Raw genomic sequence first — 19,451 nt, forward strand, 5'->3', positions numbered from 1 at the left:
TTTTTTTAATAAACCAAGAGAGACGATGACAGAGCCAGCATGAGCTAGCTCTTTGAGACATGACTCTGGAAGTAAGTTGCAGGCTGCACTCTCTCACGTGCTTTCTTCTGCTCATTCTTTCCTCTTCAAGAGTCTGGAACTAGGGGAGTCCATGCCCTGCCTAGGAGGTCAGAGATAGAAGAGTGACTGAATAAAGCATTAATGAGCAACCAGCAGGACTAAAGGTCGCAATCCCTGTACCTTCAGAACACGGGCATTTTGTTTCTGAGTGAGATCTAACCAGTTGCATTTCTCAGAGCTTGTAGCCTCTCCAAAGCGGTTGCTAAGGGGCTTTTTTTTTAAGCTATGAGCTCAGAATGTCTCTCCAAGGTTCAAAGCTATAAATAATTCACTGTTAATTCCTATAGGAAAGAAGGAAAATATCAGAAGTATACTGGTAGTTTAAAAACGCATCTTTCATTTTCGTTTCCTAGTTCATAAGGCATGCTTGCATAGCCTTTCTGAACACTGGGTTCCTCATCTTAAAATGGGAACAGTATTAGCATCAGCTTGCAGGGCTGGGCTAATAGAAGAAATGTTGTGCTTTTCATTCATACATATCTAACACATCTAGCCTATTATTCTTATAATTATGATCTTTAAAACCAAAAGGCACTGGGGATGTAGCTTTGTGATAGAGCACAAACAACATGTACAAGGACCTGGCTTTGATCAATACATACTTCTATAAAATAAGGTATGTATGAGACAAGTCTTATTTTTGAAGTCCATTTCAATGATTAGCTTTTGACTGAATGGCCATTCAATTTGACTGGCTGTGGTAAGAGGGAAGACATGTGAGAGAGTGCAGCCTGCAACTTACTCCTAGAGTCATGAGTCAAAGAGCTCATGCTGGCTCTGTCATTGTCTCTCTTGGTTTATTAAAAAAAAAGGAAAGCAAGAGAGGTTTAGCCAGAGAGCCACAGTAAGTGTCAGAGGTGGGGTCAGCCCAGGCAGGCCTGCTCCAAGGACTCCCCATGCCAGACTTTGCTTGTCTGAGTTAGTTTTTGAACTCCAGTGTTTCATGGGTGCTGATTTTGAATCTCTCTGCTTCATCCTTTCCACAGATACCGTTCTTCACTCAGCTTTGCTCCTGCCTACCATCTCTGCAGCCAGACTCAAACATCCATTTCTAGTTCTGAATATAGAAGAGTGAGCTGGGCAAGAGTAATGCTGCCTCAGAGCTGCTGGGAATTCTCCTAAGCTTGCCTCATTAAAAATGATGCCTGGGTATCCCAGTAAGAATATGTTCAGTAGTTGATATCAAATCACTATGTAACTGTGGCTACAGACCTGATTTCTGAGTATTTAAGGAATTTATGGCTGAAGAATTCAGGGATAAACAACTGTGTTTTGCTAACTATGGACAAGAGATCCTTCCAGCAGTAGGAACATGGCCAGAATGTGCTCTTACCCTCTAGGAAGTTAATAGTACAGAGCAAATGGACATGCACACAACTGGCCTAGTCCCAGGGAAAAATATGCAGCCTGAGGGTTCTTTTGTTCACTTCAGTCCTTCCAGCCTGAATGCCTTAAACAGTTCCCAGCAAGTGCACAGTCATGCAGAATGTGTGGAAAGAATGATGCTGACAGAGATGTGAACAGCCTTGGGAGGCATCTTAGTTAGGGTCTTATTGCTGTGAAGGGACACCATGGCCAAAGCAACTCTTCTAAAGGAAAACATTTAATGGCTTACAGTTCAGAGGTTTTGTCCATTATCATGCTGGGAAGCATGGTGGCACACAGGCAGGCATGGTGCTGGAAAAGAAGCATCAGGCTCAGCAAGCAACAGAACAGAGAGTGAACCACTGGGCCTGGCTTGAGCTTCCGAAATCTCGAAGTCATCCCCACCTGCTGCACCACACTCCCACTCTGTGACAGACCCTCCAACAAGGTCACATCTATTACAACAAGGCCACACCTACTCCAACAAGGCCTCAAGTCCTAATCCTTTCAAATAGTGCCACTCCCTATGACCCATGGGGCCATTTTCATTCAAACCATCACAGGAAGTCGACTGGGACCCGGCACTGGTAGAAAAACCAGACTTCCAGAGATGTAGCAAATGAAAGTGGGACCTTGTACTAATCCAGTGAAATATTATTTAATTCATTATTTGTGATTTTTCTTCCACAAGTATCCAAGATGTAGTGTTACTGGTCCAGCATGGTGCACATAGCAAGTATTTGTTAAAAGAGGGAGAATTTCCTTAAACCAAAAAAGAAAAAAAATTGTCAAGATTTGTTTCCAGTTGTGTTTTAGCAACAACTCAATTAAAAACTGCTCAACAGCTCCCAAATAGACTTTTTTTCTAACATAAGGAGTAGTTGTAGAGTTTCAGGTATGGCTGGGTCTAGGTACCTGAATGAATGAGATCAGATAACTTATAACTTTAAAATTCCATTTTGTTCTTATCGAGGAAAGAAAAGGTAACCTGAGAGTTTCCTGTTAGGAAAGAATTGGGGTGCTCATGGATTCTTCTGGTCTGGCAGAAGGTCTATAGTTAAGATGTGAGACTTAGCAATTCTTTCTTCTGGGTCTCTGAGGTCTATATCTGGAATTCAGCCACTCCATCACTCACATAACACGGTTAATTGTAGCCATAGCAGCAGCTGCTGCCATGGTCACCCAGAAAACATCCTTCCAGCTCCTCTCTACGCACAAAAGACCACCTCACTCTCATAGTAGCTTTATGTGAAGAGCAGTGTGCCCATTTTACAGAGGAGGGAACTGAGGCTCAGAGTGGCTAGGCAACTTATCTCTGAGACTAGGAGAAACAGTGGAGCTGGAGGTCAGGTGCAGCTCTCTTCACCTCAGATGTCTGTGAAATCCACTCCTGCTCCTTGCTGTTTCCCTCTGGCTCCTTCTTCCTGTTTCCAAGTGGCCCCAGGTACTTAGGATAATGAGGAGGCCAGAGCATCTGGCATGAAGTATGAGACTATGTCACAGGCACTGTGCTGGACCTCTTCCCAGCACCCCAGGGTACCAACAAAGGACACTGAGTGCCTGTACTCGCTCTCAGACTTTGATGCAGTTAGTGAGTTTATCTAAAGATGCAGATTTTCAGGCCCTTCCCTGACCTTAGAGGGCCTGATTTCTTAAGTCTGGGTGAGGCCTTGGATCCACATTTGATCAGACATTACCAACACCTGTGATCCCCACGTGAGTGCCCCACCTTTGAGAAGCAGTGACATGTGTGGGCTGCCTTGGTCTGCCTAGGGCAGTAATGAGTATACTCTCCACATAACTTAGCTACTGGAAAGCAGCTTTGTCTGACTTTCATTGACTTCTATATAGTTCACCATTGGAGCCCAATCTTTGCCATTAGAGTGACCAGATACCCATTGGGAAAGGTCCTTCTGACTATGTCTATACTGGCATGTTTAAAAAAAAAAAAAAAAAAAAAAACCTCTTGGCAGAAATTAATCTGTCTCCTTTTTCTGGACCTGGGAACAGCAATAGGAAGTGCTTAGGCTTTTCCCAAATATAATTCCTGAGCCCTGAGAATCCTCTCTACCCACGGCCTCCTGGGACTCTGGATGGCCCCTCCGTTGGCCAGAAGCACCAAGCATCCCCATCCTGGAAATGTGGGAATGATGGTCTCTGTCCTTGAGAACTCAGGGTCTGCTGAGACAGAGCAGACTCATGTGAAAGTCAGACACACAAACATAACAAAAATAAACTGGATGTACGTGCGTGCAGTGAAAAGCCAGTACAGCACAACTGTGGCCGTAAGGTCCTACACTAAGTCTCAGAGAACAGGAAGGAACTGAATGGAAGGTGCCAGGTGACCCAGAGAATGCCTTCCCATAAGAAGTATGTGTCGTTCATTTGTTCCTCTACTTGCTTCATCTCATTAGACTTCTAGATGGTAGATAATAGCCAGTCACTGACATGGCTACTCACGGTAAATACAGCAGGCTTAATTAACATCTGCCTTCACAGGAACCCACCACCAAATGTGTGCTAGGGTCAGGGTGATATAAGGCACTGGCTCCTTTCTAGATCATTCATTCTCTGTAGACCTATGCCTCCACGTTCGATGACCAAATGGTCCCAATCCCATTTCCAGGTCCATAAGTCCATACACATGGTTCAAAAAAGAAGTCAATGGTGCCTTAAAAACAGTGATGGTTTTGTCAGGTTCCTATAGGCAGTCTCACCCCTTCCTTCTGGGGCCCGAGGCCCAAGAACAAAAAATGGTCTAAATGATTGGCCTTTTCAATCTTCCCATCTTGGTTTATAGCCCATCCAGTTAATAAACATTTCAGATCTCTAGTTCAAGTCTGTCCATACACCACTGTCACCTCATGGCCTCTTATGGTTTACAGTCAGTCAGATAAGCTGAGACACATAAAAGGTATTCACGGAGCTGGAAATGGACTTGGGACCATCTGGTCATTGAACGTGAGAGGCATGGGATCTACGGGGGATGAATGATCTAGAAAGTAGTCTGTGGGCAGTCATGTCCTCTCTACTCCGAGACTTCTCACCAGAGGGAGCACAGCTAGACCAGTGTCAGTGAGGGTCGGTGAGTCTTAGAGGTAAGATCTTGATGACAGATCTAGGGAAGTTCTTCCTAAAGGATAAGTAGAAATGAGCTAATAAGTTGGGTAGGAGGGAGCCTTCCATAGGAGGAGTAGCATCCCAAGGTCCCTGAAATGGACAGAAACCGGGTTTAACTCTAAAAGTAAGGGCATGAAAGGTGAGATAAAGCTGGAGAATGGACTTGAGTCTGTGGCCAAGAGAAATATCTTACTGTATAGAAGACAAAGTGAACCAAGGAAAGATCACTTTGAATGCTGCAAGAACATTCCTTCCTGGCTGAACTATGAGGCAACGAATGACATGGTACTTGGTGTGGGAAGAGAGAGCAAGATGTTCAGTCTGGCTAGGCCTCTAAGACAAGGATGGGAATAACAAAAGTGAAGTTGCACATGCTGGCATACCACTATAGTTATACCCACTGGGAAGGGGAAGGTTGAGGTATAAGGACTGTAAGTTCAAGGACAGCTTAAACAACTTCCTGAGACACTATCTCGAAACAAAGAACGGGCATGAATGTTAGCTAATGGTAGAGGGTTTATCTAGCATATGCAAAGCTTGGAATTCAGTCTTCAGTATTGGAGGAAAAGAAGGTTGAAAGGGAGGAAAGACGGGAGGGAGGGAGGGAGGGAGGGAGGGAGGGAGGGAGGGAGGGAGGGAGGGAGGGAAGGAAGGAAGGATTTGGAAAGGAGCAATTGTAGAGAAACTTTAGGCTATAGTCATGATCCATGGGTTAGGATCATCAGAGTAAGCACAAGCCTTCAGGGATAAGCTCTTAAACTGAGGGGCTGGAGCGATGGCTTAGCCGTGGGGAGTGGTTTTTGCATAACCATGCATGAGTCCTGGAGTCCAGGTTAACTTTAGCTCCCAGGATCTATGTTATGCCTACTCTCACGCAGAAACTCTTACAGACAGACACATATAAATATCCAGTCAACAAATAAAGAGAGAGAGAGAGAGAGAGAGAGAGAGAGAGAGAGAGAGTGTGTGTGTGTGTGTGTGTGTGTGTGTGTGTGTGTGTGTGTGTGTATGAATCGATCCAAGAATCTGATTCTCTGCTTATTCATACTGACCATTGAAATAAGGCTAAATAATCTACTACATGGAACATTCCTGTTTTCTGGGCATTCCCTATAGTAGAGCAATCGTGCTGTATGTGTTCTCATGTTTTCCTTTGTGACTGATATGGTGAAACGTTTTCTGAGCTGGTAGCACCCTTCATCGCTACTTGGTAAATATAACTGTTATTTATGCTGTGGGCTACATTTGATACCACCAAAATTTTTTGTCTGTTTTTTTTTAAATCGCTTATTTTGTTTCACTGGTAACATTCTTATCACTTAGCACCAATAAAATCATAAATATAAATATTCTATGTCATCATAAGAATTGCCCTCAAAGTTTGTAAGCTATGTGGTGTGTTTGGGCTATGTGGTGTGTGTGTGTGTGTGTGTGTGTGTGTGTGTGTGTGTGTGTGTGTGAGAGAGAGAGAGAGAGAGAGAGAGAGAGAGAGAGAGAGAGAGAGAGTTAGTTTATGATAACAGTGCTTATATAATCTCAACAACCAAGGGCCCTGGGGACTCACACTCAGGGATGGAACAGTTGGTTTAAATTATGTTTCCATGTGAAATACAGTATTGCTATTTTTTCCCTAGCATGTGGGAAAGTGTATGGGAAATGATTTGACTGATAGGAAATAAATCTGTGTGCGTGATCAGGATTGAGACACAAAGGAGGGGTGGGTTCTGCTTCTCTGGGAGGAAGGCCGCTCCTGGGTGAAGGTTAACCCTTTCCATTCACTGCCTGGTAGGAATAGTCAGAATAATTCAAGTGACTTTCAATACTGGCCGAAAGTCACAGGACTCAGCCAGGCAGTGGTCTCAGGCAGGAGCTGGGTGACTCTGAAGAACCATTTTAAATCTTCAGAATCCCATTTCTACTTGGAAAGAAAAGTTTGACTTGGTTCCCATTCTAGGTTAAGGTCCATCAAACACAAACCAAGCTAAAGGAAGAATTGGCTAGCTGCACCAAACCGAGACCAGTCTTTGTTGGCAAACATTTCTTCTTAGTCCAGCAGAGCCAAGGTTTCATGAACTGACTGTTACATGGTGAGGAAACGGGCTTGGAGAACAAGCAAGGGGTTTTGCTGGCAGCTACAGGGGAGCTCAGGTTAAGAACCCCATAGACTTCCTCGGATGATGTAGGAAAAGTTTGTCTTGGTGGCCTGATTCCAGGTCTGTTCAGATTTTGCCTGCAGCTAGCATCCCTCCAGAGCAAGGAGATAACAGAGGGGATACTCAGAATGTCCTGGATGTTGGAGTGACAGGTTTTACTTCAGCTTATATTGGAAAGGAGTTGGCAGTTTCTGACTCCAGTGCAACAACCACCAGAATGTAGCCATGTTTAATCAGTACCCCGCACCATTGCCACCATTTTCTTTCTTTTTAATTGGCTATTTTATTCATTTACATTTAAAATGTTGTCCCCCTTCCCGATTTCCCCTCCGCAAACCCCTATCTCATCCCCCCTCCCTTTTGTCTCTATGAGACACCCACCCATTCACCCACTCACACATCACCCATCTAGCATCTCCTTATGTTGGGGCATCCAGTCTCCACAGGACCAAGGGCCTCTCCTTCCATTGATGCCTGACAAGGCCATCCTCTGCTACATATCCACCTGGAGTCATGGGTCCCTCCATGTGTACTCTTTGGTTGGTGATTTACTCCCTGGGAGCTCTGGTGAGTCCAATTCACTGATATTGTTCTTCTTATGGGGTTGCAATCCCCTTCAACTCCTTCAGTCCTTCTCCTAGCTCTTTCATTGGGTTCCCTGGGCTTAGTCCAGATAGTTGGCTTTGAGTATCTGGATCTCTATTAGTCAGGTGCTAGCAGAGCCTCTCAGGGAACAGTCATACCAGGTTCTTGTCAGCAAGCACTTCTTGGCATCAGCAATAGTGGTGGGGCTGGTAGTCTGCAGATGGGATGAATCCCTAGGTAAGTTGGTGTCTGGATGGCCATTCCTTTAGTCTCTGTTCCACTTTTTGTCCCTGTCTTTCCTTTGGACAGGAACAATTCTGGGTTAAAAATGTTAAGGTTGATAGATGGCCCTATCCCTCAACTTGAGGCCGTGCATTTCTACTGGAGGTGGTCTCTACAGGTTCTATCTCCCATTTGTTGGGTGTTTTAGATCATGTCATCCTTGTTGAGTCCTGGGAGCATCTAGCTTCCCTAGCATCTGGGACTTTCTAGTGGCTACCCCCAGTTCCCCATCCCTCACTGCTACATATTACTATTCAATTTCCTGATCCTTTGTACTTCTCTCCTGTTCCTTCCCATACCTGATCCTGCCCCCACCTTTTTTCCCTTCCCCTCCCCTCTCCCTCCCAGGTCCTTCCCTTCCTCTACCTCTTGTGATTATTTTGTTTCCCCTTCTAAGTAGAATTGAAGCATGCATGCCCTGGTCTTCCTTCATCCTAAGCTCCATATGGTCTGTGGGTTGTATCATGTGCATTGTGAGCTTTTAGGCTAATATCCACTTCTCAGTGAGTGCATACCATATATGTTCTTTTGTGTCTGGGTTACCTCACTCAGGATGATATTTTCCACTTCCATCCATTTGCCTGAGAATTTCATGAAGTCATTGTTTTTAACAACTGAGTAGTACTCCATGTGTAAATGTACCCCACATTTTCTGTATCCATTCTTCTGTTGAGAGACATCTGGGTCATTTGCAGCTTCTGGCTATTATAAATAAGGCTGCTATAAACATCGTGGAGCATGTGTTCTTCTTATATGTTGGGGCATCTTTTGGCTGTATTCCCAGTACCAAATCTAAGAACACATCTAATTGATCATTCACCATGATCAAGTAGGCTTCATCCCAGAGATGCAGGAATGGTTCAATATACAGAAATTCATCAACATTGTAACCATTTGCATACTTGTTTCTGTGGAGGGACAAAAAGGTGTTGAACATCTATCCTATACATTGTGGTTTGGCATGGGTCTTGTTGATGGTAGTTTTTCTTTAATTATCTTAGGGTTACTTTCTTGATTTAATTCTGTCTCTATCTTCAAATGTATAGCTCCAAGTTGAGTGCTTAAGTCAGTGTTTCTCAGCCTTCCTAATGCTTCGATCCTTTAATACAGTTCCTCACATTGTGGTGACTCCCAATCATAAAATCATTTTCGTTGCTATTCATAACTGTAATGTGGCTACTGTTGATGAATTGTAATGTAAATATCTCCATTTGCCAATGATCTTAGGCAACCCTTGTAAAAGGGTAATTCAACCCCCCCAAAGGGGTCTCAACCCACAAGTTGAGAACCACTGGCTTAAGAGGATCCACCCAGAACCATGTAGAAAAAGAAATAGTCACGTTTCATCAGCTGAATAAAAGAATACTAAGCGGACAGTCCTAGTTTTTAAGTATTATAACCTCATCAGAAAGTTTTTTGTGAATATTTCTCCTCTGAAACATAAACTCTTTTTTATTAATTTGTTTTATTCTTGTTTTTTTGTTTCATTTCTTTTGTTTCCTTTGTGATACCGGGTATCAAACCCAGGGCCTGGCAAGCCAAAGATTCTAGATCTGAAAAATTGGCATTGGACATCCCCCTATGGTTGGTGCTGACACTAAACATCATTAATTCTTATTGTTTCCATTTGTGGGCAGTGTGCCCTCTACCTTGAACTCCTATTTCCTCAGATGTCTGGGTCACCATGAACTCTGTTCAGGCCGCACTCTCTCACAGACTGAAGAAAGAGTTGTTCCTTAGATTTCAGCTCTGTTGCTAACATGTCTTCCAATTGATATGGTCAGCAACAGACTACCGGCCACCCTCCCATGAGTTAGCCAAGATGGAGCTCAACTTGGAGAGCTGTGGCCAAGCACCAGGATGAACAATAGTGAAATAATTTCAGAGCAGAAAGAGATCATTTAAATACCAAAGAAATGGGATGTAGATGTGAATTTTATACTCTGGTAGGGAAAAAAAAAAAAAGACCCAAGAAGTCACGGTAGAAGAATGTAATCCTGGAGTTAGAGCCAGAAAACATTCCTGTGTGTTCATTCACACAACCAACGAATGTCAATCCCAAGTCTAAGGCAAGCCTTGGCTACCTATTTGCCTGAGGATCTTCAGCAACCTCTTGGGGTACTTGAGGGACTAATCATCCCTGAGTCTGAACTGTTATGAGAGGTATGAGATGTCAGAGACAAAGTACTTAGGATGGCTCCTGGTACATAATAATTATTAGTTTTTATTCATCTAGTTGTTTTGTCATTTGAAGAATATAGTAGATTCGTATGTGTTCCAAGATTGTTCCAAGTTTGAGGAATTCTATAGAAGCGGGAGAGGAAGGATTGTAGCGCCAGAATGGTGAAGAACACCATAAGAAAACCCACAGAATCAACTAACCTGGGCCTATAGGGGCTCCCAGAGCCTGAATCAGGGAGCCTGCATAGGGTAGACCTAGGTCCTATGCATATATGTTACGGTTGTGTGGCTTGGCCTAACAGGGGGATCAGGAGCTATCTTTGGCTCTGTTGCCTGCATTTGGGACCCTTTTCTCCTACTGGGCTGCCTTGTTTAGCTTCAATAGGAGAAGATGCACCTAGTCCTACTGCAACTTGATATGTCAAGGCTGGTTGATATCCATGGGAGGCCTCTCCTTTTTTCAAGAGAATCAGAGGAGAAATGATGGGGTGAGCTAAGAAAAAGGGAGGGGAGGGGAGGTAGAAGGGAAGAACTGAGTGGAGAAGAGGGAGGGGAAACTATGAAGGAGAGATAAAGTTAATTAATTAATTAATTGATTGATTGATTGATTGATTGATTGATTAATTAATTTAGAAAAAAGTGATTGTTCCAAAAATATTTTTGTATTTTTGGTTTAGTACTACATATTTTAATTTTTTAAGATTTATTTATTTATTTATGCATATGTGTACATACATGTGCACAGAGACACTTATGAACATGAGCTTATGTCATAAAAGGCGTGTGAAGATCAGAAGACAATGGTAGAGATTTTATTCTCTCTTTCTACCATTTGGATACTAGGGATCAAAATTAGATTGTCAAACTTTGATGACAGGTGCTGCTACTTGCTCAGCCATCTTACCTGCCCTGATATGTTTGATACATTTCTTGCTTGATAAATGTTTTCAGTGCGTGGGCTAAATGCATTGACTGCTTTTAATCTTCATGTCCACTAGCCAAATTTCAAGAGTATCCAAGGGACCTATTTTTTTATGTATAGTCTTGAGGAATCATGTAGATTGAGAGTGATTTTATGGTTACCTTTTCCAACCTTTTATTTCAGATTGGGGATGAAGATGTAGACCTATTGGTTCTTCAGGAGCCATATCAAAGCAGCAACAGATCTGGGTTTCATAGTAGAGCTCCTTGCTTACTTCTTTTCCTGGTCTCAAATTGATTTTTTTTTCTTTAAATATACATAGAAATCAAGTTTCTAGGCTATGTCTTCAGTGAATGTCTGCCATCCATCTTCCAGGTGAGCTCCTGGGTAACATGGCTGATCCTCACAGCAGGCTCCATGGAGGAGAAGCGGGAAGTCTTTTCTTATTTGGTGCATGTGGCCAAATGCTGCTGGAACATGGGCAACTACAACGCTGTCATGGAGTTCCTGGCTGGCCTCAGGTAAGGAAGTATGGTGCTCTGAACAGGTTCCTCTTTCTAGTCAGATAGCTCTGAATCAGTTCTCTGGACAGTCAGCAACACTTACTGGGATAAGCTCCACGCCCTGGTCCCTCAAAGAGAGAGGAGGAGAAAGGAGAGGGAAGGCAGGGAGGGGGCAGCAAAGGGAAGGGTCCAGGAGTTGAAGGAGCAAAAAGTCCTACTTGGCTGGCTGTAATCATCTCTACTGTCTCAGAGATAGATGTGCACAGTATGAGAGTTCCTTCCTAGTGACTCTCTGTCTGCTCACCACTTGCCTCTCAGTGAGAGGGCCTCTCACTGCATAATTACCTCGTATAAAGAACAACTCTAAGGAGCAGGTGTCTACTTTTGACCCATGGTTCCAAGGTGTCCCACATATGCTCACTTGGCTACTGGTGCCTGGGTAGAACCTGAAGGTGTTGGGAGTGTGTATTGGAGAGGTTTCTTTTCCTCATTTTGAACCTGGTGGAAGTGGAGAGAGAAACAAAGAAGGGTCAAGGACAAGGTATTATTCCTAAAAACTTGCCTGCAGTAGCCTTCTTGTAGCTAGAACCCCTCCTCCTAAAATTTCCAAAACCCTCTAAAATAGCACCCCTATCAGAAGGCAAGAATCTCCCCACATGTTTAAATATATCTGTCAAAAGTGTGATTCACCCTCTGAGTGACCACTCAACTCTCAGGTTTTAGATCTAGTCCTAGGGTCCTCTCTCTTAGGTTCAGGGGTCACCTCATCTGACAGGCAGGCTTTTAATGATAGCCCGAGCTTAATGACCAACTCAGCTACCATTCAGGCCCAGATCTAGGGCATTGAGTCAGCCCACCCCAACGTAGACCCCATCTATGAACTACTGGAAGATGTGAAGGGCCCAGGTGCTGCAGATCCAAAGCTTCAGGGTCTCAATGACACAGGGCAACAACAGGGTATCTGAAAGGAGTCCCAGTGAGCAATCAGTATTAATAGTGTAGCCAAAGCCAGAGGCCTTGAACCCGATCAATGACTCATTGCAATGGATTCAAGTAAAGATGGGTGCACTGTGGGACACACGGTGACACACTACAGCTTCCAAGATGAGATGTTTGGTTTGGGAAGAGGGGTTTATTTTATTTTATTTTATTTTATTTTGGAGGGGAGGTTGCAAAGGCAGAGGGTGGATCTAAAGGGAGAAGATGAGTGGGATTGCGGTGTGTTGATGTGAAATTCACAAAGAATCAATAAAACGTTCTTCTAAAAAGCCAAGGATCTAGTCCTGATTTTGTGTAAAATAAAATTGTTTCCTCTCAAAAAGAAAATAAGTAATAAATAAATAGCCCAAGCTCAGTTCCTTCCATAGCTTCTACTCTGGCTGGACTCATGAGAGATACCCCCACTGCCTCCGTTAACCCTGTAAAGGCAGAACGCATCTACAGAGCCAGCTCTCTCTGAGTCTTTGGGCAACTCCATCAAGCTGCCCATATTTAGGTGACAGTTGCACAGTAGACCATGATCCACACTGCCTAGGATGAGTGTCCAAGGAGTCCACTTGACACACCCAGCCCCTGAGGCTGAGTTCATGCTTTTCACGTAAACCCTGTCACAATACTCTCTATGGGGATGTTTCCAACTGTCTGGATTCCCCGTGTGGGATAAAGGAGGGCACGAAAGCATCGTGGGCAGGGCAGTCCCGACACCCCTTATGATGCCATGATACTGCTTTTGAGATTGCCAGCTACAGTGTCACCTGTTGATCTCAGCAGCAGCTTCAAACTAGGAAAAAAAATCCATTTAATATGTTGTTCTGTGAATCATATATCGAAACAAGGCCCCTCTGGTGGTGTGAAGCTAAGGTCAAACTTCATTCTGCAAAAAGCTGTTGCTACTAGAGTCTAAGCTAGCAGACTTCGGGTATGCCTCTGAGGGACTCAAAGATCCGGAGGGATACATAGGACAGGTTCTCTGTAGACAAAGCCTGAAATATTTGTACAAACCACGTGTTCTGGTTTCCTTTCTGTTGTTGTGATTAAAACAAACAAACAAACAAAAACCTCTGAGCAAAAGCAACTTAAAGAAGGAATGTGCTATCTGGCTTACTCTTCCAAGTCATAAGTCCGTCACAGAGAGAAGTCAGGGCAGGAACACAAACAAGAACTTGGAGCAGAAACTTGGGAGGAATACTCCTTGCAGGTTTGATCTTGGAATCATACTTAGCTTTTTTTAAGCAATATTTTATTAATTATTTGAGAATTTAATACATTGTATTTTTAATATATCCATCTTTCCCCCCATCTCCTCTTATTGCTATCCTCCTCCATCTTCCCATCCCTCCTGCCATCCCTTCCCATCCAACTCAGATATTTCTTCTTCTTTTCTTTTCTTTTCTTCTCTTTTCTTTTCTTTTTTTTTTTTTTTCTTACCACATAGAGTCCAGTTGTGTCACCCAACCAAAAGTAGAGCCCGACTTGGAATGTGGTCAGCCTACCAAGGATCACATCATTAAAGAAAACTGGCTTCCCCTCTCCCAGCAGCTACCCAATGCTATTAGCTCCTCGGCTAGTAGTGGGAAATTTTTGCCTACTTTCCACCCTCCATGCTGGGATTTTTGTCTGGCCTGAATATGCACAGCTCTCCTGCATGTTGTCACAGTTGCTGTGAGTTCATGTGTGTAACTGCCCCTTTTTATCTGGAAGACAATTTTCTGACCCCTTTCTCTCTTACAATGTTTCCACTCACTCTTCCATGAAAACTCCCGAGCGTCGGGAGAGGGCTAGGATATTATTCTCTTATTTTGTCTTTTGATCAATCAAGGGTCTCTGTGCTTATTGTCATCTGCTACAAGAAGTTTCCCTGATGAGGGGTGGGAGATGCTCTGATCTAGGGGCATAGCAATAAATCATTAGGAGTCATTTAATGTCACAAAACATTACTGATGGTTCCTTCCAAGGTCTGTGATCTATCCAGTCACAGGATCTTGGCTCCTCTCCCATCTCGTGGAGTGGGCCTTAAATCCAATCAGGGAGGGGTTAGTTACTTTTATACCATCTGTGCCACCATGACTCCAAATGAAGATAGAAATCATAAATAAATAAATAAATAAACAAACAAACAAACAAACAAACACAGGGAAAAAACCTATGAAGTGACAATAAACTTTATGGAATGTTGTCTACATAATGTAAACTACACTGTCACCCCTTTAGGCTTTAAAAAAAATGTCATTTATTTGCAATAGGTCAAGGAAAGTTCTAAAGATGTGGCAGTTCATGGACCAGTCTGACATTGAGACCATGCGGAGCCTGAAGGATGCCATGGCCCAGCATGAGTCTTCCGTGGAGTACAAGAAGGTAGTGACCCGAGCCTTGCACATCCCCGGCTGCAAAGTGGTCCCCTTCTGTGGGGTGTTCCTGAAGGAGCTCTGTGAGGTGCTTGATGGTGCCTCTGGCCTCCTGAAGCTCTGCCCACGGTACAGCTCCCAAGAAGAAGCTCTGGAGGTGAGCCTTTCCGAGCGGGCAGCCCCCGAGAGGCTCACCCAGCCTTCTGTGTACTCACTGTACAATGGGAAGTCACTTTCTGAGTCTAGAGCAAGCCTTGGTATTGTTTATGTGTAGAAAGAGGTCCTGGAAAGTTCTGGAGAAAGCGACACCAGCCGTTTGGAAGTTGATATTGTTACGCCAGGCTTAATGTGCTACTGTTGAGCACAAGGGGGGAAGTGTTGCTGGATTTCTGTTGTTTTAATTGCAAAAGTTGATTAAGTTTTTGTTATTGGGTACAGCTATCTAGATTTAGATGAGGACATCAAATGAGACCACTAACTTACAGATCAGTGGGGTAAGGAGTGGGGAAAGTCAGCAGTGCCTTCTCTTCTCCGGGCTCTGCCCCTTTTGCCCCCACTCTCAAGAATGGTGTGAGCTAGAAAGTCAGGAGATTGCACACTGAGTAAGGGGCACAAAGAGGTTCACAAGATATAAGGAAACCTCCCTCTGGGGTGTTTAAAAGTGAAATAAAAATGTTTTTAAATGTGTTAGGGAGATTTTTGAGGCATTATGTGTTTGAAAAATCTAAAGCCCGAATCCAGAGTCCTTCATGTTCTCATCTGTGTAGATGGCCACACTCAATACTGACCCTTACACACACACACACACACACACACACACACACACACACACACACACACACTCAAATTCAACACACATACACTCACACACTCACACCCACACATACATAAAGATACACACACTCACACATACATACACATATGCACATGCACACACTCACATACTCATACACCCACTCATACCCTCACACCCACACATATATAGACACTCACACATACACACTCACACGCATACACACATGTACAAACTCATACACACTCAACACACACATACATATACACTCACACACACTCAACACTTACGGGGACACACACACACACACTAGCATCATCCCTTCTTTTTTTTTCCACTCTATTGTTTATTGGGTTTGTAACTGGACAAAGTCACACGTGTACAAAACGAAGCTCATACTATCCCAAAGCAGAGTGGGGACTAAAGACTGGGGATCTCTTACTGGCCTTTGGGGGAGCTCTGAGGTGAGGGGTAGTCAACCTTCCCACTGCAGAGGTGTGGCCACAGGGGTAGAGAGAAGAGGAGAGCACCTGGCTTTGGTCACAAAACTCAGGGCCTGGCGCTAAGCCAGGACAGACAGACGGAAGAGAAGCCTCAAAAAACATCCTCCCAGGAAGCCAGGCACTACCTGACCAGTTCCACTGTGGTGTGGTTGGTTCAGACTTATACTCAGGGGCTATTGGAAAGGGAAGACAGCAGAGCAGGAGGGAGGAACGACACTGGTGAGTGGTCACTAGGGGTACTTGGACCTGTGGGAAGGGTAGGTAGGGAGGTGGGCCAGCTGCAACTAGGCAGCTAGCAGCGGGTTTCATAAATGCCACTGTGGCCAATGTATCGCACCCATTTGATGACATCATGGTCACTGTAGTTCAGCTTCCGTTCGAATACCTACAAGTAGCACACCTTGAAGCCAGAAGGCGAGAATGGCACCTGCCCTGCTTTTCTATGACAATCTTGTCATTCATTCCAAACTTGCACTCAGGCATGCCACTCAGGTAACTCTTCATCACCACTCGGCCTGACACACGGGCACTCAGCACCTGCCCCTGTGGGGACATAAGCAGGCCCACACTCTCCAGAACATCTAGGAAGAGTTCATTCCGGCGATACTTGATGCCTTCTCGCCGCCAGCCAATCTGCCCGGTCACCTGGCTGGTGATCTGGGACTGTTCTTCCTTCATCTGATGCTGACTCTCGATACCCTGCTGGGTGATGAAGGTCTTCAGTGCACCTGTCTCTGAGTTCTGTGGGTAGCCAAAGTCCAGAATCTCATCCAGCAGCTCGTATACGAGCACAAAATTGTTCTTGATGTTCTCCTCGCTGATCTTGCCAAAGTAAGCAGCCATTATATCACACATCTTGTAGAGGAATTCAATGACCATGGCAGCATTGACATTCTGCTTGGTGACTGCGGCCAGCCAGATGTTGGACCACTTAACATAGAAGAAGCTGGTGCAAGCGATGTTTGTGACAGGGCTGCGCGCCTGCTGCCGTGCATGAATGACATTGACCCGAAAGGCATCCACAGCATTCCTCCCGATGTCATCTCTGTAGACCCGGGAGATAAGCACCTCCCCCTTATGATTATAGATGAATAAGCCTCCAATCATGGTGGCAGCTCAGTCTCTGTGACCCATTGCTCTGAGAACAGACCTGGAGTCAGTCAGTAGCCCCCACAAGGCCAGCCTGGCCACTCTCGGATCCCAAGATGTCCGCCTGCCCCCTAGCATCCCTTCTTATTTGAAGTGGGAAGACTCAAAACTTCAGCCTATCTCATGTCATCCGGGAAGAGAAGCATCACGTGATCTAGGAAGACTTGAGACCCCCTGACATGGTCTGGTTACAGACACTGGCTGATATTTCCTTGGTCTTAGCAGCTGGTATTAAAAGTCCAGTAAATAAAAGAAGCAGCTTTAGAAGGCCTCCCACCCTCCACTCTCCTCCGCTCCCTGCAATGGAGGACCACTGCCTCTTGACTGGTTTGCAGCTCTTCCCTCTGATTCTGGAAGCTTCCTGATCACGAGCAAGCCACAATCGTAGCTTTAAAAAACATCAAGAAGCTTCTTCCTGTGGCACACATGCACAAGGCCACCAAAAGACAGCTTTTAAGTGTTTTTTCTGGAGTCGGGTCACTTCATCTTGTTCCATGTCATGGAGATCTTTACTCATTCTCTTCTCAAATTCCCATTACAAGCATAAAATGAGTGCCCTCCTCTGTGAAGTGGCTAACCTTGTCCCTAGGGAGCCATGAAATAATATTGCTTTTGGGGTTATAAATTCACAGTGCAGTTTAGATTCCTAGAGGTGCTGGGATTGTCACAGCAAGGAAGGAGCAAGTTCTAGGATTTCATGTGGTGAGGTGAAAACAATAGGAAATAAAGCTTTTCTTAGAGTCTCTTGACTCCATTTCAGTAAAATAGGCTCCGAGGTTGTTATTTACCACTGTTTTGATTTAGGTCACCTAGATGTATGTTGTTCAGACCTGATAAGTTGCAACAGTGTACTCTTGAACTCTTTTTCTGTAGTTTGTAGCCGATTACAGTGGACAAGATAACTTCTTACAACGAGTGGGACAGAATGGCTTAAAGAATTCAGAGAAGGAGCTCACGGTCAACAGCATCTTTCAGGTCATCCGGAGCTGCAGCCGAAGTTTGGAGATGGAGGAGGAAGACAGTGCCAGTGAAGGGAGCGGCTCTAGGAAAAACTCCCTGAAGGACAAAGCCCGATGGCAGTAAGTCCCAGCATTGGCGTGTCTGTGGGTGGGTGCAGTGCTGGTGTCTGTGGGTGGGTGCCGCGCCAGCGAGTATGTTGGGTGGGTGCCTGTCTTCTTTGCTCCTTGACTAGTGTTCTTCCTACTCAGTTCAGTTACACAGAAAAAAAACTGACCAAAATGTGCCATTTTCTTGCTTAACCAAGGCTGCTTCAAACTTTACTAATTCTGAGCTCGAATTTACCTTTCCTATGTTGCTCCCTTGTTCTTAAATTACTGCATACATTTAACTTTTTCCATAAGTTGTAGCCTTTTTAAAAGAAAATGATTTCTTTACTTTTTTTTAAACTGATAGTAAAATTTTAGAACTGTGCGTATTAATGGGGTATATATTATCCCCGTAAAAATAGCTAAGGCTGTCCTGCCATTTCGAAAACATCAATAACTGAGTTTCAAGATTGGAATCCCAATCTTTTATTCACTTTATAGTTTTTGTAATAGTGGCTTCTATTAAATTCTGGGTAGGGTGCTGGGGAGGATATTAAAATATTTTAAAATATACCAGGGTCCTAGGTATTAAGTGATGCTCAAAATCAGTACTTTTATCAGTCCACCTGAGATCTGCAGCTCTAACATCTCATTTCGAGTAACACTGCAAATGGGGATATTTTAGTTAGGCCTACACACGTACCCAAAAAAAAAAAAAAAAAAAAAAAAAGATGAGAAAAAGGAGGAAGGGAAGGAGAGGGAGAAGGAGACGAAGAAGACAACGACGACAGTGACAACCAACAACCTTGTCCTAGAGGCTGCAATGTATCACAGTATGCCACACAGTCTACCCTTTTGTCCACACATCTTTACTTGCAAATGCTCATTGCAGTGAGTTACTGGTCTGTTTCAAGGCCTCTGACGTCTGTTACACTCTCTGCACTGGATTCCCTACACTATCTGTACTGGTTCCTCATTGGGACTCCTATCAGGTATCCTGTTGTTGCCCTGTGTCATGGAGATCCTGCAACTTTGGACCTGCAAGACTGGCCCTTTCACATGCCCCAGAAGATCATAGATGGGATAGACATTAGGATGGGTCAACTCAGGGTCTAGGCCTGGGACATAGTTGAATTAGTCAACCTGCCACCTTTGCTGGAGCCCCACCCCCCGGGTGAGCTCTCCAGCACTGCCCGGGCTACGTCACCCAAAGGCTGCAGCCAGCACGGGGTAGGGGCTACTCTCCTGGCGCCCTGTCCTCAAGCCTACTCACCTGCACCTTTGCCTGTGTTGTGCTGCCCAGGGAGGTGCAAGGCCCACTCTCCTGAGTGCTGCAACTAGGGGATTGAGTCCAGCCCTCCCATTCTCATTACCTCAGCCCAGCT

At 44.5% G+C, this 19,451-nt stretch overlaps 1 protein-coding gene and 1 pseudogene across 6 annotated transcripts in view; one reads left to right on the forward strand and one right to left on the reverse strand.

The window, feature by feature from the left end:
- The window catches only part of Plce1 (phospholipase C, epsilon 1), a 304,072-nt gene that overhangs the window by 206,313 nt on the left and 78,308 nt on the right, over positions 1–19,451 (forward strand). For all 6 annotated transcript variants that reach the window (XM_006527394.3, XM_011247380.2, XM_011247379.2 and 3 more), the window contains 3 exons: positions 11,104–11,249; positions 14,474–14,732; positions 17,894–18,099. In XM_006527394.3, coding sequence (XP_006527457.1) covers positions 11,104–11,249; positions 14,474–14,732; positions 17,894–18,099 — 611 coding nt within the window. The remainder of the gene's footprint in view (positions 1–11,103; positions 11,250–14,473; positions 14,733–17,893; positions 18,100–19,451) is intronic.
- Gm8717 (predicted gene 8717) lies at positions 16,098–17,092 on the reverse strand (annotated as a pseudogene).

Source organism: Mus musculus, chromosome 19 (assembly GCF_000001635.26).
Source record: "Mus musculus strain C57BL/6J chromosome 19, GRCm38.p6 C57BL/6J".
In the NCBI taxonomy this organism is placed as follows: domain Eukaryota; kingdom Metazoa; phylum Chordata; class Mammalia; order Rodentia; family Muridae; genus Mus; species Mus musculus.